Source organism: Venustampulla echinocandica, assembly GCF_003357145.1.
Source record: "Venustampulla echinocandica strain BP 5553 chromosome Unknown scaffold_6, whole genome shotgun sequence".
Taxonomy (NCBI): domain Eukaryota; kingdom Fungi; phylum Ascomycota; class Leotiomycetes; order Helotiales; family Pleuroascaceae; genus Venustampulla; species Venustampulla echinocandica.
In genome coordinates, this window is record NW_022474211.1 from 829,368 (window position 1) to 851,511 (window position 22,144).

The 22,144-nt window shown below is 50.1% G+C and overlaps 7 protein-coding genes across 7 annotated transcripts; 2 read left to right on the forward strand and 5 right to left on the reverse strand.

The window, feature by feature from the left end:
* Positions 1-811: 811 nt before the first annotated feature.
* Positions 812-2,804, forward strand: BP5553_07685 (FAD protein; the record flags this gene model as incomplete). The annotated part of the gene is made up of 3 exons (XM_032016308.1): positions 812-932; positions 988-1,251; positions 1,315-2,804. The coding sequence occupies 3 exons, from the start codon at positions 812-814 to the stop codon at positions 2,802-2,804; spliced, it is 1,875 nt and encodes a 624-aa protein (XP_031867539.1).
* Positions 2,805-3,491: 687 nt separating this feature from the next.
* BP5553_07686 (Metalloproteases (Zincins), catalytic) lies at positions 3,492-6,276 on the reverse strand (the record flags this gene model as incomplete). The annotated part of the gene is made up of 3 exons (XM_032016309.1): positions 3,492-3,980; positions 4,027-5,959; positions 6,023-6,276. The coding sequence occupies 3 exons, from the start codon at positions 6,274-6,276 to the stop codon at positions 3,492-3,494; spliced, it is 2,676 nt and encodes an 891-aa protein (XP_031867540.1).
* A 1,036-nt stretch (positions 6,277-7,312) lies between these two features.
* Positions 7,313-9,847, reverse strand: BP5553_07687 (uncharacterized protein; the record flags this gene model as incomplete). Its single annotated transcript, XM_032016310.1, has 10 exons — positions 7,313-7,982; positions 8,354-8,908; positions 8,963-9,023; positions 9,084-9,116; positions 9,173-9,259; positions 9,311-9,329; positions 9,379-9,401; positions 9,455-9,537; positions 9,588-9,634; positions 9,686-9,847. The coding sequence occupies 10 exons, from the start codon at positions 9,845-9,847 to the stop codon at positions 7,313-7,315; spliced, it is 1,740 nt and encodes a 579-aa protein (XP_031867541.1).
* Positions 9,848-14,438: 4,591 nt separating this feature from the next.
* Positions 14,439-15,458, forward strand: BP5553_07688 (uncharacterized protein; the record flags this gene model as incomplete). The annotated part of the gene is made up of 2 exons (XM_032016311.1): positions 14,439-14,732; positions 14,832-15,458. The coding sequence occupies 2 exons, from the start codon at positions 14,439-14,441 to the stop codon at positions 15,456-15,458; spliced, it is 921 nt and encodes a 306-aa protein (XP_031867542.1).
* Positions 15,459-15,881: 423 nt separating this feature from the next.
* BP5553_07689 (uncharacterized protein) lies at positions 15,882-16,900 on the reverse strand (the record flags this gene model as incomplete). Its single annotated transcript, XM_032016312.1, has 2 exons — positions 15,882-16,472; positions 16,700-16,900. 2 exons carry the CDS (start codon positions 16,898-16,900, stop codon positions 15,882-15,884), a joined length of 792 nt encoding a protein of 263 aa, XP_031867543.1.
* A 1,003-nt stretch (positions 16,901-17,903) lies between these two features.
* On the reverse strand, positions 17,904-19,471 carry BP5553_07690 (putative IZH3 Implicated in Zinc Homeostasis, membran protein; the record flags this gene model as incomplete). The annotated part of the gene is made up of 2 exons (XM_032016313.1): positions 17,904-19,226; positions 19,286-19,471. 2 exons carry the CDS (start codon positions 19,469-19,471, stop codon positions 17,904-17,906), a joined length of 1,509 nt encoding a protein of 502 aa, XP_031867544.1.
* Positions 19,472-20,210: 739 nt separating this feature from the next.
* On the reverse strand, positions 20,211-21,892 carry BP5553_07691 (Lanosterol 14-alpha-demethylase; the record flags this gene model as incomplete). The annotated part of the gene is made up of 3 exons (XM_032016314.1): positions 20,211-21,338; positions 21,398-21,595; positions 21,647-21,892. 3 exons carry the CDS (start codon positions 21,890-21,892, stop codon positions 20,211-20,213), a joined length of 1,572 nt encoding a protein of 523 aa, XP_031867545.1.
* Positions 21,893-22,144: the final 252 nt, after the last annotated feature.

Below are 22,144 nucleotides of genomic sequence, written 5' to 3' on the forward strand. Positions count from 1 at the left end.
TAAAACCCGGATGCACAATGGTGCACCAAACCAAACCAAGGCTCAATATCTGGTACCCTTGATTCTTGGCAGGAACCCAGATGAATGCATCAAGCAAACTAAACACGGGAGGGCCAACAAACAACTTGGCAACAAGCCCTCAAAAGCCTCAAAAGCCAGTAACCGATTTAGTCACCAAGCCAAGTGCCGCGTAATCAGAATAAATGCTCTTGGCCCTCGAAACCCCAAACATTATCTTCTAGCAATATATGACCCCTGGTACCGAGTATGCCGCGACAATTATAACGAAGGACTTATTTTCCCTGCACAATTTGCAGATTGGGATCATCCATCCAGCAATTACAGAATCCAATAGGAACAGTTGTACGATGCCCGAAGTACTGATTTTGCAGAGCTGTCAGGTCGGTGCTCCCAATACCGTCCACCTGGTTATACGCCGCATCGTATGCAGGTACGAAGTAAGCTGGACGGGGCATGTCTCAGAACGGACATAAGGCCCTGGTCATGGAAGCATTAAAGCGATGGACCAAATTCCTAGATCCTGGGCGCGCAACTTCCCTGGGAGCCAGCATTCGGGTACCGTCCCTAAGAGACAGTAGTATCGCAAGCTCCCTGTATGTCCACGCGCCATGCCTCTGTCAACCAACGTACGAAGCACAGTGCCTTTAGCCATGCTTTTGACCTTCTCCCAGAGCAGAGCAGCTGTAAGCCCTGGCGATGTGGGGACTTTAAAGTCTGCCACCCCCTCACTTAAAACAATGGCCACCACTCCATCTAATCAGTATCCTTACGGCCCTTACCATTCCCCTCAATGTTTCATTCCGCAGGAATTCTATTGTTGGGCGTTGGCGCCGCAGTTGTTTCTGCTTCTCAGCGATTACGCTCCAGCGCCTTTGGGGTGCCGGGTATCGATGCCTCCTTTGACTATGTGGGTATGTACAACTTGTAAACACTTTGCTTTTCTGTGTGTCGCTAAATTTCTTATAGTCGTTGGAGGCGGCACAGCCGGCTTGACTATAGCTGCCCGTTTAGCGGAAACGGCTTCAGTCGCTGTAATTGAAGCGGGTGGCTTCTACCAGATGGACAATGGAAACCTCTCCGTTGTACCCCGTAACAGCTTAGTACAGGGAGTCATTTCTAACGCAGAAGCTTTTCCACCGCAACCTCTGGTAGACTGGGGGCTAGTTTCCGAACCCCAACCGGGTGCTGGCAACTTGCGTTATCATTATGCCCAAGGGAAGACATTAGGAGGTATTTACTCCCGTTGGCCACCGAGGACAAGGAATATAAACTAATAATATTCGAGTACCACAGGATCATCAGCCCTGAACACGATGGGTTTTCACAGAGGCCCGAAGGGCGCCTATGAACGCTGGGCTGAACTTGTTGGAGACCAGAGCTTCACCTGGGATAACCTACTGCCCTTCTTCAAGAAGTCCTGTAACCTTACCCCACCCGACCTGGAAAAACGACAAGCCGCAAATGCAACGCCGGTGTATGATCCACGTGCTTTCGATAACGCTTTAGGGGGACCCCTTCAAGTTTCATGGGCGAATTGGGTTGATCCAACAGTTATTTGGATTGCCAAGGCTCTGGAACAAATCGGACTTCCAATTAGCCCGACTGGCTTTAACAGTGGTATAATCACTGGCTATAGTGGCTGGGGCACATCAACCATTGACCCAACGCATGCTACAAGGTCTTCCTCGCAGACTTCCTTCCTGGAAAAAGCACTCGACGAGACAGAAATCATTGTCTATCCTAACACCCAAGGAATGAAAGTCCTTTTCGATTCGAGCAAGAAAGCAACTGGAGTCTCAGTCTCAACTGCAGGTCTCGAATATACCATATCCGCAACCAAGGAAGTCATTGTATCTGCGGGGGTATTCCACTCTCCTCAGTTGCTTATGGTATCCGGTAAGTCATCAGGTCTTGACCCCCCGGAAGGTCGAATTGCTCACTTTGAATTAGGTATCGGTCCTCAAGATACATTGCAATCCAATGGCATCACCGTGGTCTCCGATCTCCCAGGTGTTGGCCAGAACCTCTGGGACCCAATATTCATGTTGGTCACTAACCAGGTCAACACACCAAGCGGCCCATCCATCCTGATGGATCCGGCCACTTCAGGACCAGCACTGGCGGACTACCTGGATAATGCATCTGGTCCCTACAGCTCGGCTGGCGGACATTTCTCCTTTGAGAAGATACCGGATAGTATGAGGAACTTCACGAGCTCGACGGCATCAGCACTCGCCGAGTTCCCCGCAGATTGGCCGGAAATAGAGTATGATATCGCCCCATTCCCGGGTCCAGATAACGCAGTGATTGGAGGCATTGGGGCTACTCTCACAACATTGTTCTCCCGTGGAAGCGTATCAATTGCCAGTTCAAGCATGGCAACCCAACCACTTATCGATCTAGGCTGGCTTAGTAATCCAGCAGATGTGGAGATCCTGGTAGCCGCGTTCAAGCGTTGCCGTCAACTGTGGAATACTGATGCTGCCAACTCCATCAAAGTTGGACCCGAACTAGTTCCCGGAGCCACTGTCCAGACGGATGAGGAGATTGCGACATATATCCGGTCGAACTTATACCAAATATTCCACGCTAGCGCTACGTGCGCAATGGGAAAGAGTAGCGACCCGATGGCGGTCCTCGATTCGGGCGCTCGAGTGTATGGAGTTCAGGGGTTGAGAGTTGTGGATGCTTCGTCTTTCCCTTTTGCAATTCCAGGTCATCCGCAAGCGTCCGTCTATATGCTTGCTGAGAAGATCGCGGATGCCATTAAAAAAGGAAACTGAGAGTAGACAATGAGTTTCGATTCTCAATTTCTGGGGTTTGGTATAGAGGGAAACTGGCATGTAAGCCTCTATAACGACCAACTTAGGGTAATTGATTTAGAGGCGTCAAGCGCAGGAGGCGATCTATCATGGGAAATCGCTGGAGTTAATTAGGATAATTAGTTCTCTGTCATAAAGAATTCTTGTTACAATTTCTAAGCTGGCTGGGGTTCTTACCGATTTAACGGCTCCCATCAATCCATTGTTTTCAACCAGCGGAAGTTCAACACTCAAACCAGCCACCGATTGCATTATCTCTGGCCGCTTCCTTGGTGACTGTGCCGTTTGTCCGTTCCCAACAATGGCAACCTCAGACGGCAATCACGGCATGTAGTCCCAAATAAAAAGAAAATACAACGTGGGGCGGAACGGGCCCGGCCCGCAGCCGGGGATGTCGAGGTGGTACTAACCAGTTGACTGCGCCGCTGCAAAATCAACAGGACCCGACACGCCCAATAAAGAGAGATATGGAGAACGATATGGATAGTAATGAGAGATACCGACGATATATGGCGCTGGTGGGATGGAAAGAGAGTAGATTGTTAATAATTGGTGTGGCGAATATTTTTTATATGTATTTCTAGAGCTTCGGGGTCTATTATCTAGGCTGCTCTGTGGGTTTCCCACTTACAGGTCTAATAATGGCATCTATAGCTCACTCTTGATGCTCTTTGCCTGATATGCTTCAACCCATTCCTTAATATCTTGTCTATCGCGGGAAAGCCATGCCTCCTTTGCTTTAATGGCATCGCACGATTGGGCGAGGCTTTGGTTAAAGCCCTTCAGGCTTTTACCATCGAAGAACTTTTCGACCCGCTCGAGATCCGCCTTCTTGGTAAAGCTTGATGTGCAGATTGACACTAGTGTTCCGAGCATAGACAAACCAGCGGGGAATCTTCTCGCCAATTCGTCAAAGTTTTGAGTCATCCACTCATACAAGGCTCCAATGCCTTCTGGATGGGTTCTGAGAGCGCTGAGTGGGAGGTAGACGTCCTGCTCCTTGACTTCTCCGCTGAACGGAAGCTCAAGTGTGCGTTTGATAAGTTCGGGATCCTTGGATCGGCCAAGAGTACGAAGTGCAGTGTTGCGCTCATCAACATTAACGGATTTCCGATACGTATCAAGGATAACCTCGTACTATTGCGAGTTAGCTAGGTCCAGAAATGCAAGGGAATATACTGACCTCTTCCTTGCCACCATACTTCAATGCCATTCCGAAAACGCTCCCTCTGATGTTGGGATGGATTGCTGATTTATCCCCCGCTGCAAACTTCGCAAACATATCCTTGGCGGCCTTCCTGACGGTCGCATCACCAGCCATGCCTGCACTGCCGAAAAGCATGCCTTTGAATTGTTGTTGGATGTGGTCATCACCGTCCTTGAAAACCCAGCCGGCTTTGTGCGCTTTCTCGCTCACAAGATCCCGTTGGAATGTTTCCAGGCCATCTCTGATCTTTTGATCCTCAAAAATCCAAGCACCTTGAATCGCACCAAGTCTGGAGATGATCTCATTCCATACCACGAATTCTGTCTCGCTGTCAAACCCCTTCAGTAGGTTGAGAACTCCAGAAGTCTTTTGGTATCCACAGGCCGCAAGGGCCCCCGCATCGGCGATCATGCCGGTACGGTCCTCGACACTTAATAATCCGTCCCTCGCTGCTTGGCCAAGCTTCTCAAGACGCTTTGGTGTGTACGAGGTACGGTATATACCACTGTGATCGGCGTTGAGCTTGAAGAAGTCTAGACTTGGAATCTTGAAGTTATCCTCTCGCTTTGAGAGAACAAGCTCCTCATTGACACCGTCCTTGGTGCGGAGGCCCAAAAAGACTGGGTAGAGTACTTGATCCTCTTCTGGCTTCACATCCGCAGTGCGAAGGAGTCGATTCTGCTTGACGTGAATAGTGTTGTCCTTCTCATTCTCCGTAACAGAAACAACGGGATATCCAACGTGCTTGGTCCAGATGTCCATGGTCTCCACCACATTCTTTCCACTTGCTTGGCTAAGCGCAGCCCAGAGGTCTCCCGTTTGGGTGTTTCCGTATGCATGCTTCTTCAAATATTGACGGATACCCTCCATAAAGGCATCCTCACCAAGGTACTTCGAGATCATTCGAAGAACGCAGGAGCCCTTTGAGTAAGATATCGCATCAAAGATTTGATTCACTTCCTCCGCTTTCTTTACTGGGACCTCGATGGGATGACTGCTGCGTAGGGAATCTAGGGACAGCGCGCCTTGAAGGGTATCGGTGACATAGCTTTGCCACACTTTCCACTCGGGGTAGAAAATGTTGCATGAATACCAGGACATCCAGGTTGCGAATCCTTCGTTGAGCCAGAGACCATCCCAGAAGTCCATAGTTACCAAGTTGCCAAACCATTGATGAGCAAGCTCGTGTTGAACCACCTCGGCCACTCTTTCTTTGGTCGAAGCGCCGCTGGTCTTCTCGTCGAACAAGACATCAACTACGCGGTAAGTAATAAGACCCCAATTCTCCATGGCCCCGGCAGCAAAATCAGGGATTGCTACCATGTCCATTTTGGGAAGCGGGAATGGGCTATCGAACGTCTTCTCATAAAACTCGAGAGTCCGGGCAGCAAGTTCCAGGGAGAAGCGGCCATGCTCAATGTCTTGATTAGGAGGCGCATAGACTCTGACAGGAAGCCTGAATTTATCCGTTTCGATATAGTTGAGTTCACCGACAATGAATGCGACCAGATAGGTGGACATGCGTGGGGACCTGTTGAATTTGACAATCTTCTTCGTGGTTCCACTCATCTCTGACTGAACATCCGCCTCCGAGGCCACGTCCATGTTGCTTAGACATGTAAGTTTCTTATCCGCAATCAAGCTGATTGTGAATTCGGCTTTTAGAGAGGGCTCATCAAAGCAGGGGAAGGCTCGGCGAGCATCGGTAGGTTCCATCTGGGTGGTAGCTAGCACTCCTTGGCTGCCGTCGGTATTCTTGTAGGTTGAGCGGTAAAACCCAGCCATCTTGTCATTGAGCTGGCCGGTGAACTTCATCTCAAGCTGTGCTTTGGATCCCTTTTTAAGGCTGTTCTCGAATGTGATTTTCGTGGTTTGGCTGGACTCATCATAAGAGAGACTAGGGGATGAGCTACACCAGATCCAACAAGTCAGTAATGCCCTTAACCATTAAAACTCGCAGCCAACTACTAACCTGATAGTTTGTGACCCGGAGATAATCTTCGTGCTATGAATATCAAGTTCCAAAGTATTCAGTGAAATAGAAGTAGAGTCCTCGGCAACATCCAAGTCGACAATGACCGTGCCTTCATAGGTAAACTTCTTGAAGTCCGGCTCAACAGTGAGGTCATAGTGCGTTGGAACGACGTTGGCAGGCAAGATCTCTCTGCCTTTCGTGATGTCCATTCCGGCGGCATCGGCCTCGGTTCCTCCGTGAAGTTTGCACATATTGTGTCGTCTGTAGGAGCAGTGTCGAATTGAGGTAGCTATAGAAGGCGGGAGCTTGAACTGATCTGATATGCGAGGTTGGCAGAAGGCAGGCCGGACACTGAGGTTTTAAGTTAGCCAATGGAATGCAACTTGCAAAAGGGTCAAAGGGAACAATATCAAGAGCTCTCTGGTTAGCCCAGCCAAATGCAGCAGGGCTAAGACAAAGACGGGCAATCCAAACCGCAAGAGACGTACGCAGTGTTCCGCAAGAAGCTAAAAGATTTCGAAGCCGGGGAAAACGAGCTACTGAAAGCTCTTCTTTCTATGGACGAAGGGACCGCAGAGACAGCGGGACGTAAGAATGTCGAAGAGAAGATCGTGGCATCGATCACGGTGGTTAGGGCACGCATTGATAACGAGGAATGAGGGGCCATAGAGAGGGAGCCCTTAAAGGAAGGCGGAGGCACGTCTGGAGCTACTGCGAGTTGGCATGACGAAGCCCTGAAGTGCCTGAATCAAGACCGCCAGATTGGCTGGGCGAGCCTGAGGCCTGAGGCCTGGGCTTGGGCACTGGGCGGTGAGAGCGGAGCTCGACCGGAGTGATAAAAGTCGGGATTTTCTGCGCGGGGATTTTTGTTCCCTTTACAAAACCAGCAACATCAGTCCTTCCAGCGCCGTTCGAACTCCCGACGACGTGTTGGCGTTCTCCAAATTGTTATTTCATTTGGACGTTGCAAGAGGATATTATACCGCAAGTTTGAGGCGACCAATAGCTTTCGAGCCCTGATTGGAAGTCATAGGAAGTCGGCACATTACTACATTATTTTTTTCAATTTGCTGCGAATAGAAAAAGGAAGCGCTTCTGTGAACCCTGGATGGAGGAGGCTGCATTGCCAGACCTTATGCTTATGTCTTCTGGAATTTTACTATATTGGGGATTTCTTGTGCCGGTCCGTTTGACACAACACATCTAGAGTGATCAAAGCCTCCCAAGGTAATGCATGCTGCATGACCCGGATGTGAACACCAACGCCTTGCTAAAAGAATACCTTGTCTACCCATTCCGCATATCTCCAGTAGTCTCAGGCCCAGCCCCAGCCTGGCCATCATCTTCAATGACACCAAAGAGCACCTTCAGCCAAAGACTGCAGCCTCTGCAGCCCACATGGAGCTCACCGTCATCAGCAGCTTCTTCCAAGTCGTCCTCCGTAACTAAGAACCCACGTCCATCCCCGCATCTGCAGCTTCTATACCATATCCCTTGTGCCTCATCAGCCTCTAAATCATCAAGATCCAGCGTCTCAACCCCGGTATGGAACGCCTGTCTTCCCTGTACCCCTCCAATGTTTGTAGAGCCATTTTGCAACTTCAGCTCCTTGTTGTATTCCGCCCGCGCTCTGGGAATCGATAGGACATTGAAGGCTTCGGCTATTTGATCGATCGTATACACGGATCCCTTTGTGTTCACCGAAGGTTTTGCGAGCGGGGTCTTGTCTGGGTGGTTCTGGAGGAGTGCCCTTCGGTAGGCGCTTCGCAGAGTCTGCGTCGGGATATCTGATTCATGTTGGAAGTCCTTAGGGAGACCAAGAATTTCGTAGTAGTTTGGCATGTAAGTCATCGATCCATCTGGAGCAGATGTAGGTGAACAGGCGCTTGCTTGACAGCAGATGAGGTGGGGTCGACGAGCTTGAATTTTTGGAAAGAGCACTTTGAGATATTTGTGCCTGAGGCATCGAAAGACTACCCCTTCACTGGAGGCCATTAAGGTTGGAGGTTTATTCACGTATGCAAAAACTTATGGAATTAATACCTACCTAAGGTAGGGAGGTCCTCAATTCAGATCTCAAAACCTTCGATTTCCACCAAAATGGGTATATAAATATTATAGGTGTGATACAGATCATAGATATATATCATATCGTTGCTCATAAATATACCCTCATAAGCCCAACCAAATATAATGGAAAAGGAAATAGACCAGAACCCGCAAAAGTTAAACGTCCTCCTCATCTGGTTTTCGCCCGTACACCACGACGCTTCCTCGACGGTTAGCAATTGTTAACTGCCCAATGAGAACAAATATAAAAGCACTTACATTGGAAGATAACCATGGATACTCTTATTATGAAGATCCTTCCTGGCCTCCGTAGTAAGTTTCAACACCTCATCCATCGTCATACCACCTGCTCTCGTTAAAACGGCCATTGAAAGACCTTCCAAGCCGCGCAGCAGATCCTCTTGCCAATAGCGGCCTAGAGTCTTCATCCTCTCGCCCTTCGGCCAAGTGTTCAAGGGCCATTGGAAATGCGTCTCCACCACATCAACAAACCCAGCCTCTTCAAAATACTGAACATAGTTGCCAACCAGCTTCCAGTTTTTCCCCATGCTTTCGGCTGCATTGATTGTTCTAGTCTGCCAGTCGTTGATTGCGGTTCCTTGCAGGGTGTCGTCAATCGCGCGCATTGGCAATACTATATCTTGAAATTCCAGATAGCCACCCGGAGTAAGTGCTTTGAATGCAGAGGCTATCACTGTGGCGGGTTCTTTGAAGCAGGTTACCAAAGCACGTCCGTGTATTAAATCGAACGGTTGTGAATAATTCCAGTCGTCTTCGGCGTCGTCGACCTCAAATTGACAGTTTGATGGTACACTGAGTAAAGTATTGGATTAGGTTCATCAATATGCTTTGGGCGAGGTTACCCACTATTCTGGTTGTATGGGACTTAGATCGCTCCCGGTCACGCGCGCCGACGGATGACTATTGGCTAATAGATATTAGAAAACCAGATCACGTATGTGTATGTCGCCAGGCATGGAGCGGATACCAAACTCAATAGCCCATATTCCTGTCCCCGTACCTAGGTAATATTAGCTGGCTTATAGTTATACAGTTTAATGGCAATGTTTTCCGTACCGATATCTAAGACATTGTGCGGGTTACAGATAGGCGCAAGGTATAACTTGCCATACAGCGTGATCAACCACAGCTGGTGTTGGAGATCTGTTTAGGGGCTTTAGCGGCTTTAGTTTTGAAGTGTCCTGGGGGCTCTACCGAGTCTATCCATCTCTTCCTGTCAACATATTAGAAATTTGTTTTGGGTCGAAGCATAGATGACTGACCGCGTCATTCGGCAACATATATTCTACTATTGCATCAGCACCAAGCGCTTCTTGAAACACAGCACTTGTGACATACTGCCTTCTTTATACCGGTGGTAAGTGCGCCCATTCTCCTCGACGAACTCATAGATGCTCGAATTTAACGACATCGTCGAGGTCCTACTGACATTCAGCGCCACAACAAAGAAATACTGGGCTAGGGGAAGTACATCGGGGTCATGCCTCCGATGGCACTATCATGATCTTCATAATCAACCTAGAAGTATTCGTAAAGCTATTCCTGGGCATCCGGATTTCATGGACTCACATTGAGGTGTTGAAAGGCACTCTCATCGGCGCTTGTATTGCTAGTGCCCGATACGGTGGAGTTGCCTGCAGTCGGCGTCCTGTCTACCACATCATGGCCCACTTCAGGAACCGTGGCCGCAGAGGGTTCGCTCCTTGCATTCTGGCTATCGTTACTCGCCATATTGTGCTGAGCAGAGGTTTTGAACTTTTGTCTGACGTCCAGATGCCGCCATCGCGAAGAGGCGTACGGAGGCAAGGGACCAACGGTCAGCAGATCTCCGACGCCATTGCGCGTTTCAAGAAAGGCTCAATGATTTTTCGACCGGAGCTCCCACGCTGCGGCCGAGAGGCGTCCAATATCTGAGCCCGTCGGAAGTCTAGCCAACGATGGGCGTTCCGCATGCAGCGTTACTGGCGGGAGAGTTTTTTGGGGCGTTAGGGGGGTGGGCTCGATGGGGATACTCCGTATCCAACTTAATATTCGAAGGGTTTTGATGTTGTTCTATCCGTAAATAAAGCATTATTGAGCCTTAGAACTCTCTAGTCTCGCCCAGGAAAGGCCATGCGCGTGGTTCTGGCATCCTCGGATCCACGCGGGGAACGCAAATAGCCTGCGTAGCGACCAGTGCACGACAGCAGTCCCACGTTTACCCACCGACCTTAATATCAGCCACTGCATTCAGAGCCAATCAGGAGGACGATGCCGGATAATGTAACATCCGTTCAGTGGTCACCCCCACTCACTCAACACATCATATATAGACTGCTTCTGCTTTTTAATAAACTTTCATTGTTCGGTGCGACAGTTTAATTAGTACTATTGCCAGAGGTTACTGTATAATATTATCAAAATACTACCGCGAGAAGATAGCGTCCCTTTTGCCATTTTCGCATTGATAGTTGAGCAGTTAGATAACTAGAGTGGAGGACGTAAATGAAACGTCGAGACAGGAACGAATCAGATCTATTCGAGAGATGGAAGTCCTATAGTTGGCTAAACTCTTTTGCCATTTTGAGGGCCGAAGCAATTTATTTATATTTTAAATACCTCTCCAGGAGTCGAATCGGATTCCTCTTTTTCATGCGTTTTGTTTTGGCTCTTTTAGCGAAGGTTAGATATAGGTAATCACCACCGCCGAGGTCACCGCCTGTAGGCGGTGACAAACTGCCTAGCTATAACTCCTAACCGACCTCTGACATATAATACCAAATAAGCGATTTGTTCTTTCGAGGGGTACAAGGGCGGCCACTTGGTTGAGTGGTTCAGGACGAATTGTACTTTCGAGGTCGACAGGGATTAGGGTACGTAGGCACAGGCCCCAAAAAAAAGGGGGACGTTAAAATAACGACAAAAATAACGATCAAAAACACGACCAAAAAAAAACGAAACAAATACGATAAAAACGATCAAAAAAACGAAACAAAAACGAAACAGATCTTATCCGGCAGAGATGTAGGCCCTACAGCGACGGGGCCGAACTCTTTTGCTATTTTAATCCTTGATCTTAAAGAATTAGATTAATTTTTTTAAGATCGCTTTTTGATGTTGCTTTTGTTTTGATTCCTGTATAAAGTGAGAGGTCGCGCGGTCAAGCGAGGGTGTGTGAGAGAGAGAGAGAGAGAGAGAGCCGTGTCCTTAGTCCAGCAAATATCGCCAGAACTCTAGAACTCATGGAGTCATCAAAAGGTCTGAATTGCGAGGAGTAAGAAACACGAAATACGTATTGGAAGCACCGGCCGCATGGAGACTGTATGCAAGCTAGTTAAGTGCTTACATTTTCAAATCACAACATCGTCGGACTACATCTACCTAGCTCACATCTTTGGAGGGGCTGCCTAATGATATCACTTGGCTGCATATCGAGTCGACCATGGGATGGAGGGGAAGGATGATTGCGATCCGAATAAGGATGCGGGGTACATATTCTTCTTCGACCCACAGGGGAGCCGCTACGATAACTAAAGTGCTTAGTTCGCGGGGCCCCGCAGATCAGGTCTATTGAGAAAGTATCACCAAGCAGCGTCAACGTTACCGAGACTTGCTGGGTTTATAATCCGGAGCCGGGGTTTGGAGGAGTCTGATAAAATAGTTTCAGGCTTCACGTGGCAGTGTATGGTATGGTAGCACCTACTAGGGAGTGGACAAGGTGTAATGCTTCGCTGGTATCCTATGACCACTGGGGTCGTTGATTTTGCATTCGCATTTAATATCTCCCGAAGACTCTGTTTTCTACCATCAGGTTTCGGGTATGCCGCTTTTCGCACATACCCGGAAGCAAGTAGATAGATTAGACCTACCTGTACTTCGTCCGGAAATGCTTTTTTTTTCCAGGAAGAAGAAGCCAAACGGGTTATCGTCGTCGAGACCAGGAGGGCCCGACTATTTTCGTAGTTCCGCTAGCCACATGCCTCCAGGAAGGGCCCTGCCTATACTTGATCCTCACTTGTAAATTTTGGAAGGCAATGTTTTCTTGAGATCGGGGATTATTCGTCGAGGACGGAAGGAGGTTCGAAGGTCAGCATGATTGCGTTTAGCGGTATTGGTTGCTCGGGCGAGGCGAGTCTCTCGGTACAGCAGGTACTCGGTACATAAGTATTCTTTTTACCTACGACTATGACAGCACCTGGCCGCCACGTTCCCCCCCCAATAAATAAATATAAAGTATTGCATTAGCGTGACCCGGAGCAAGCAAAAAGATTTGAATGCTTTGCAAGTTTGCGCAAATTGTCATTGGCCGGTATAGATGGCGGGTAAAGTCGGGTGGTGCTGGTACTTCGTTCTTTCGTAAAAGTCGGTGCTTGGCCACGCTCGAGCAGGAAGAAAAGAGGTTTCTCCTCTTTGTCGGCGATAATTGAACGGCCGTGGCTGGCGGTGGTGGTCAGCGTTGGTTCAGCGTTGGTTCAGCGTGGTCAGCAAGCGCAGGTACCCGGATGGCCTACCGTGAGAGGCGTCGCTGCCTCCGTATTGTCGGCTCATGCTCAGATCCTTAAGCCCTTCTCGCTGATCGCTGGCTCGAGTCTTAGCAAAGTCGTACGGGCACGGGAACGCCTCGTACCATTGTACCACGTCAGGTTGGTGGTTTATTGCGTGACGACGCCGAGAAAAATCACTTTGCATGGCCGCGGGGAACGGACTGGGCATGGGCTGCAAAACCCGGCAGACCTGAGGGATCCAAGGAGTCCAAGAGTCCAATCCAATAATACGGCAGCTGTAGCGGTTCTTCCTTGCTCGAGTATATTTTTGGGTGGTTTTAATTATTGTTGTTGCATGTACTGGGTGGTACTGGTGCTGCTGGGGGGGTACGGAAAGGGGTGCGGAGGACTACGGAGGACTACGGAGGAGGTACGTACCTAAAGAAAAACAGAGACGCCCGCTCTTGTCTAGACTCCAGACTCTAGACTCGAGACTCCCTAGTGCTGATCATCGGGGTTCCGGAAAGAGGATTAGGGGTCCCTCGGAAATTTCTCGGTACCCCGCCACCGTGGAGTCGCAGAGACTGCAGCGTGCAGAGTAGTGCAGAGTACTATGTACTATGTACTATGTACAGTACTATGTACACTACTGCTGTGTACAGTGCAGCGTGCCCAGGTAGGGTATGTACCTAGGTACCCACGTCGTGTGGAGGTACATGTACATGTACATATCCGTCCAAGTGGATACGGTATAGGCACATACATGGACTCCACCGGGACCGTAGTACGAAGTTACTAGAGAGCGACAGCACCCGCTCTCCTCCACCAAGCTTAACCACACGACTGGACGACTGGCGGTACATGTGATGCGGCTCCGTCGCATCACATATGGATGACCACACATCGCCAGCACTTCCGCACGACAGCAGCCACACCAAGCACCACCGATCGACGGCCACCGCAAGCCTCACCACCACCCGCGGCCACAGGGCCCTCCGATCTAATCTAATCTAATCTTTCCCCTGCGCCACCTCTCTCCGATGCCGACGCTTACGGGCGCTGCTGGCCACTCAGCGGGCCAGCAAAAGCGACCAAACTCTGCACCATGCCACAGCACCCGTGGTTTCCGGCATTCTCTGCCAGTCTCTGGATTCCTATGTGTCATAGTCTCCGCAGACCAACGATGCTGCATGGTAACCGAAAAGCCCCCTACGACCCATTACGTGAACAGTCAGCAGAAAAAGTTTCCTGCGTCGTACCAGTCGTATAGTAGCAGCACAGTAGCACAGTAGTACGACGTTGGAGTTGGATGTCACGCCCTCCCGCCCACATTGTCGCCATCCATCCCATCCCATCCCGATCACAACGACGCCGCCAAGCTGGAAAAAGCTTCGCTTCTGCGGATATGGCAGCAGAGGTAAAGAGGGCCCCATGTTGCCCTTCATCACTATTTACCTGCTGGGCTCCTCTTCCTGCTTGCCGTAGCCGGCTGGCATCCGCCTGAGCCCCGGAGATACAACATCCTCCTCATCTGTCACCCCGTCTAGCGTCCCCACCCCCCGCCGTTTGCTCGTCGTTCGCCGTTCGCCGTGTTGTTCGTTTCTTCGGTGGCGGCTTCTGGGTTCCGTCCTATAAGCCTACCTAGGTATATAAGTGTACGGAGTAATAAGTAAATGGGCGTTGGCGGACCCCGAAGCGAAGAGTGAGAGTTATGTTATCAGGTTCTGCCATGCCATGTGCTGCCGACTCACGTACTCACCAGTCTCACGTATTTCTTTGCTTGCTTGCTTGCGGTCACACTCGAAAAAGGACTGAACACTCATAAATAAAAAAAGGGGGGCCATCGGGACACGCGGGGAATGCGCCCAGCAGCATCTCTGGGAGCAGCATCAATGAGCGGCGCGGCCTTTGATTTCGATGTAGACGACTACATCAACCGTTTCGTGCCTCGCTCAAGGCTCTACCTCCTTCCCACGCCCGTCTCATGGCTGCTGGGCTACCGGGCGAAGCCCAGCCCTCGCCCGCCCATTGGGAGTCTGCTGGTCTGGTGCTGGTCCTGTCTCGGCGCCTTCTGTGGGCTCATGGTGGTTGAAGCAGTATTTCGCACCAAGGCCATACAGTTCCATGGCGTGCCCGTGGTCATTGCAAGCTTTGTAGGAATTCCCTTCTTCTCTTTTGCTCATCTGTCCCTTCTCACCTTTTCATTGATCATGTATGTCCTGGAAAACTAACCACATACACCCCGTCCTCAGGGAGCAACCGCCATCCTGGAATACCACACCATCGATTCCCCCCTCGCCCAGCCGCGCAATGTCATCCTCGGCCAGACCTTCGCCGCCATCATCGGCGTCAGCATCACCAAGCTCTTCCACCTGAACGCGAATTTCGAAGAATTGCGCTGGATCGCGGGCGCCCTCGCCGTGGGGATATCTTCTGCGTTCATGGGCCTGACCAAGACCGTTCACCCACCCGCCGGCGCCACAGCCCTTCTCGCGGCCACCACGCCAGATATTACCGTCCTGGGCTGGATGCTGGTACCTCTGGTCCTCCTCGGAAGCACCCTGATGGTGGCAGTTGCCTGCGTGCTGAACAACATCCAGAGACAGTTCCCTACATACTGGTGGACTCCCCTAGACCTCGGCACCGCCCGCCCCAACGACACTATTGAGGAGCTAGAGGGCGTGAGGAGCAACGGACACGGCGACATCTACTGCACTCATGACAAGGCATCTCTCATGATTAACGATGTGGGTATTTTCGTTCCCGAGTGGCTTTCTTTGGGTACGGAGGAGAGAGCAGTCTTGGAGATTCTACGATCGAGACTGAAGCACCAGCCACGGCCGTCTACCAGTAGCGATACCGATGGAGGCGTGCGATGACCTACGTTGAACGATTTATTATACCAGCAAACCCCCGGCCCGCTCCGCCCTACCTAGGTGCATGTCACGCCGCGCCTCTCACGTGCCGCCCCTCGGTGCGAGGACGAGAGATCAAGACCACCACCGTCTGTGGTACCACACAGCAAGATGCTGTGTGTCGAATGGCCCAGAATGAGCCAAGGGCTAGAATTATAGATTTCTACAAAAAGTAGTATCCATTCTGCATTGTTTATATAAAACAAACTGAGCAAGCAGATAAAAACATCCACCAACCAGGATGAGAGATAAAATAAATATAAACTCATTCACAAGAACCCTACTACCCTACTATTACGATTAACTAATATTATATTACAACACATACCCTCCATATCCATATCCACCCATTATCACCCTCCTAATATTTTTTATTTTCAAACCCCCCTAAATCAACATCACTAGTCCCATCACCCCCACCACCAAGACCAACCCGCCAACTCCCTCTGCCCTCCCTCTTCCAGCCGCACCCGTAAGCAGCACCTGGGGCACGGTATCACCCGTCGTCGGTGGAGGAGTACCACTAGCAGTAGCACCACCAGCAACGCCTGCAACCCACACAGTAGAGTTCCCCGCCGCCGTAAGCTGAGGCGTCACGCCCGTCCGCGTGGGACGAACACAAGCTGTCGACGAAGGCATAGCACCCGATACCGCATTCGCGTTCGCCTCATTTTGCACGAGCCCCTGTCCCGACGTTTGGAAGACAGACGTTGACGCGGAGCTGGAAATTTCCGAGACGCTGACGGTAGCAGTGGAGAAGGATGATAGTGTTGTTGTGGTGGAGAACGACGATGGGATTGCCGTTACCTCATGGATCAAGGCGATGCTGGATGGAGCGGCGGGGTAGGAGGGGGGATAGGAGGGGGGGTAGGAGGGGGTATTAGGCTCGGGAAGTGAGACCCCAACTCCAACCCCAACTCCAACTTCAATTCCAAGTGTGAAATTCAAGCGTAGGGCGCAGGCTAGTGAAGTTTCATCCTGCGGGGTACACAATGTCAGATCCACGATATCTTGCTTAAGTAGGTAAGGGGAGGAAGAAGCGAGCGAAGGGTGAGTGGAAGGACGTACAACGTGGCAGCAAAACCCCGCAACAGGTGCGCACACCTCACCTAAGTTGCAGTACCCGTTGTCATGTGGGCAACACGTCTATTTTGCAAGCTTTAAGTTAGCTCTTGTTGGCGAGAGGGGGGAGGAGAGTGACGAACCTGGCCCTGCGTGGGATCAAAGCAAGAATGGCTGGTGAGCGGATCACCGCAGATGGTTGATCCTCCGCCGTAGGTATTTGGGCAGGATTGGTAGCCCCGTTTGAGAGTTGGGTCGGGGAGCGGGCTGTGGAGGGTGTAGTCTGCGAGGGCGAGGTTGGCGAGGCAGAGCACTGCGAGACTGGGGATGGTGAAGGTTTTCATTGTGGTGGATATGGTGGAGAGAGCGGGTGAGGATATTGGAGATGGAGATTATATGAGGGGTGGTTGGTAATGAATTGTGCAGGAGAGATATATTAGGGATGGAGAGTTTGTGAGTTGAAAGTATGAACTGATGAATATCTCAAAGATGTTTGTTTAATTTTAATTTATGAAATTTCCATGCGAACAACGTACGAATATATAAACTTCAATATCTATACAAAAAAGGAAAAAAAGGGGGCTACAGGTCGCATTCGGCCAGCCAGGCTGATAACCCCCTCCCGCTGTATAATTGACCGCGAAGAGTAAGGGGGAGAGAGCGAAAGGGGGAGGGTAAAACATATATTGACAGCCCTGCTGCATCTCTATATATTGCCCTTGGCTGGGAAAGGAAATCGGGGTGTACAGTTGGGTTTAGGACGCGTGGCGGTCCTGTGTGTGAATAATCAAGGGAGGGAGGGAGATAGGGAGATGGTGGTGATAGTAGTTGTCTTAGATAGTTTATCTATGTCTTAGATGATGTGGTGTCTTTGAACGGCTTTATTTATGTCTTAGATAGCCCTGCGCCTACCTAGCTCTCGCACTTCAGAAAATAGCTTGGCACCTTGCTTGCTTCAATAGTCTAAAGGTTTTAAGTGGAAGAAAATGATGTATAAGAAAGCCATTGAGACATAGAGGGATCTAGGCCCATGACGGATAACTCGGCATAGTAAAGCTTGAATTTCTCTGGCTGGAGATGCATGGAATCAATGAATGAGCTTCAACAAATCACATCACAATTTCCTCAATAGTGGTGGTCTTCGATTCCACAGTTATATACAGTTTTGAGTTTGGAAAAAAAAAGAATATTCATCGAATATGAAGTATGTACTGTTAAGGGGCGACCCGCAGGGCCGACGACCTTCTCTAATGTAATGTGCAATGGTACTATCATCGCTATGCTATGTCGCGTCAAGTCATGATTCTCATCCAAACCAGACTCTATCCTATGCGTCTAGAAAATCTATCAAAAAACCGTGCACCCGTTTTCAGCTCTTGCAAAGGCGAAAGCAAAAAACTGTTGCATGGCCATATAATGAAAAAGGATGCCGCCCAGAACAGCGAGATGCCACAGGTTGTGGCTCCCCCCAAAGTAATCAAAAGCACCGGGGAACCATCGTTCTGGCACCTTGCTCGCGTAGACTAAGGCGCCGACCAGGTAGACCGTGACGCTTTTTGTGATGGGAGCATAGAATTCCCAAGCCCAGTCCGCACCGCGTGTGAGACTGAGTTGTGCTATAGGCGCAAAACCTGTCGCTGCCAAGGTCACGTAGAATGCTACACGAGCCCAAGCTAGATCAGAGCGGTTGAACGTTGGATGCCACGGGAGGATAACTCCACCAACTCCAAGGGTGGCAGTGGCTGCCATGTATATACACCGGCTGATCGGTTCACAATAGAAAGCCGTGTACTCTGTTGTCATGATCGAAGCAGCGATCAGGAGTGAAATTCCCGTATAATCCACGCACGCGAATCGTTCCAGGAGCGTTTGGTCGGCCACGCTATTCATGGTATGCCACATTGTGCTACAGACGAGGCATTTGCAGGCGGCGAAGAAGAAGACCGCCGCGATGAATACGTCGGTTTTGGTGCTAACTGAGAAATTGACGCTCGTGGGATAGAAGTAGAATGCGATAGCCAGGACTATCATGAGGCCTATTGCGTGAGACCAGATGTTAACTGACTCATTCGAGATTCCAAATATAGACCGTACGCATTCAATCTTTGAATCCGAAAACCGATAGCCTCTGACGATGTGCGGGTTGACTCTCCAGGGGATGGGGAGGTCCTCGTATTTGATGAGGCCGTGCTCCCGAGCCCTCGCAATGGCGGCCTCAATATGTTCCTCCAGAGACTCGGTGGCCTTGATGGCCCTCTCGATCCCTTCATCGATCACCTCACGCGCGCGCTCGAAGCTCCCATCGACAACCTTTCGGCCCTCGTCCATAAGACTCCCAGCGGCGCTAGCAAAGCCTTGTTCGCGCATCTTGAGAGCTTTGGCCTCGAAGTCCGAGAGCATTTTCTCCAGAAGAAAGATACCCTCGTGTACCTTCTCGTTCAACGTCTCCTTGGCGGCCATGGCGTCCTGATATCGGGATTCCACCGTCTCGACCATGACCTTTGCCCTCCGTCTTCCAGCACCTATCATCTCTCCAGATACTTGCGAGCATCTCGCTCGCACTGCATTTAATGTCGCATAAGCCCGTGATATGCTTGAATCGAAACACATATGCTCGTAACTTTCTAGGAAGTCTAATCGTCGTTCTAATTCGGATAGGAACATATCGACCTTGGGCGCAGTTAGCATTGTGTGGGCTGCAGGGTTATTGCAAGCCAGTATAAGCATACCTTTAACAGCAGCCCCTCTTCCCCCTCCATTGCGGTCTCTAAGAAACTCTTTCGCCGGGGATGGAATGACGAATGTCTCCGGCGATACGCCGGATTGGGACTTGGACAGTCTGCGCCGCTGGCGTTCGCTGTAGCAATATCATCGCAACTGTCCACCGCTAAAGAGGGTCGATTCGTGCACGGCATTGTGCACCAAGGTATCTATCGATTGAGCGGTTCAATGGGCGGCGCCGTCATATAATGCGACCAAAGTGGGGTTTCCAGAGGCGCGTCTTCCAAGAGGTTTCCCCGAGGGGGCGGAATTATCGGGGATGAAGTATTTATTCTATAGGCGTGGATCGCTGATGACTGTGAGCTACATGGCGTGGTATAAAGGAGAGCAATTCTGTCGAGCATTAATATAATGTCGCCACGAGGAGTTGTATGAAAAGAAGATGGATCTTGAATACAGAATTGCGGGTGATGTTGGGGCCGCTTTTGTTGAGGCGCCGCCCCTCCCGCAACGCTCGGCGCTCGGCTGCTTAGCCAAGTGAGGATATTTAGCAAAAAGGAGAAGTACGAGTACGGAGTGGCGAGACGAACCTCGGGATTATCCTTATTGCCATAGAATCTGAGAATCTGCCTTTCTTTAAGCTGCAAATCTGAGTTGCCGTGGTTTACTAACCTTCTCTCATCAAATCTTGTCCCATTTTCAACTGCTGACGTGGTCATTGTAGAATTGATTCATCGCCACGTGAAGAAAGAAACGCCGGAATCACTTACGGGTCAATTTGCTCTTGGTAGGTGACCCCTCATTTTCATTTTAAGGTTCTTGAATTAGGTATAGTATGGAATTAGTTTATAATTGTATTTCCCCCCACAACCCGAAACGCCGAGTTATGCTGTCGATCCTTCCATTCCTTCCTTACAAATAATATACAATACCTTATTCATTATCCCTCCTCTCCCATTGAACCACAGCGGGCGCCATTGGCCGCGAGAATAAACTTGAATAATCGGTAGCAACCACGTCCTTGTTCCCATCGACATTCCGGAGCTTGAGATGACGGACTATCGTGGCCATAATCGTTACGAGCTGTACAGTCGCAAACTGCTCACCAATGCACCGATGTCTGCCAGCGCCGAATGGTAGGTATGGACTCTTGGCTCCTTTGCTGATAAGGCCATAGCCGTAATCGAACTTCTCCTCCTCAACATCGGTCGCAACCACTCCGCTTGAGCCATCATCCCAGCGATGAGGATCCCACATAAGAGGATTGGGGAAGTAGTCGGAGTCGCGGCTTGTAACACCAGGGGATGCGAGAAGCACGTGGGAGGTAGGGATGACAAATTTGGTTCCGGCAACTGGCATTGGCGTCTTGACTTTCCGCATGATCGAGTGGATGGGAGTGTGCAGTCGCAGCACTTCCTTCAGCACATTATTATGAAGAGTAAGCTTCGAGAGGTCTTCGTATCTGAGAGGCGGGAGATCCGGCCCAAGTTCCCGGATCTGCTCTTGATAGAGTTCCTCCATAATATCTGGTCGAGAAGCGAGACGGAGCATGATCCAGGAGCTTGACGATGACGATGAATGTTGGCCAGCCATGAGAAGTGCAATCATCATGTGTGCGATTTCCTTATCCGGGACAGGAGTGCCATCCTTGTAGGTCGAGCGCATCAACTGCCACATAATATCGCTCTTCTCCTTTTCGTTTCCAGCACGTCGGTGTGCGATAATCTCCATGTAGGTCTTCGCAACAGTTTGTTGAGCATGATCGCGAGCGCGGTTGTGAGGGAGAGGAGCCCAGTGAAGCATGAAGTTGATTGGGCTGAATCCCATGTCAAGGTCGTGGTAAAGGGCGGCAAATGAAGAGTCGAATCGATCCCTGACCTCCTTGCCTTGAAGAGAATGCGATGCGGTATATATGGTAATCTCTGCCATGCTGTTTGGGATATTGGCAGTTCCTTTTTGGCCTTTGAATTCGGATGATCGCTTTAGGTATGTTTCGACTTCACCTTGAATGATAGGAACGTAGGATCGGAATGCGTCAGTTGTTAGGCCAATTTTCATAAACTGTGTGACTGATGTTAGCATATATCCAGAATATTGATTAGACCCTATCAATCACATACCTTCTTTTGCTCCATCAACTTCGAATTCGGGCAGTCATACACCACATCCGTCCCAAAAACAGGAGTGGTCAATACCGTGTAGATTTCCTCGGCATTAACATCCCTAAGTTTGCCATTCAGGATGAAGTCGTTGCCCTGTCGTCCAAGATAGACTGTAGTCTTCTTCCCAAGTAGAATGAACGTGAAGACATCACCATACTAAACACTTATCAGTGCCGATTCGCCGCTCCAACACTTGGGACAACTAACCTTTGCACGGCAATTGAAGAAGAACGTATAAGGATCCATGCCATATGTGATGGTACTGCCAATAACCGGGAACCAGTGGAAGACGACCGGAGGCTCATTGGGGTTCTTCAGTAACAATTGACTGAGCACATTGAGAATCACAGAGACGACGATAAACGCGGCGAATCCAGCTGCGACAACCACACCAGTGCCCCGCTGCGCGGCCTGCTGGGCCAGAGGGCCGGTAATTTGTTCAAGTAAACCCATCTCACACAGAATGCGACGCCGGTGTTGGCGTCGAGGAATATAACAGGTGTGAGGTTGGCGATATTATATCGTTGAAGTTGCAGGTTTAGGGGTTGACTTTAAATGTCCTATTTTATTTTTGGGGAAAGGAGGGTAATCTCCAGGCGTCGGTTGGCGTGTCCCTGATTGCCAAGGCTGCGGACAATTTAGGTCTAGCGTCGCCACGATATGGCCTTCTTTTCGTCTTCGTATAGGTATCGTACTCGTGTTCGT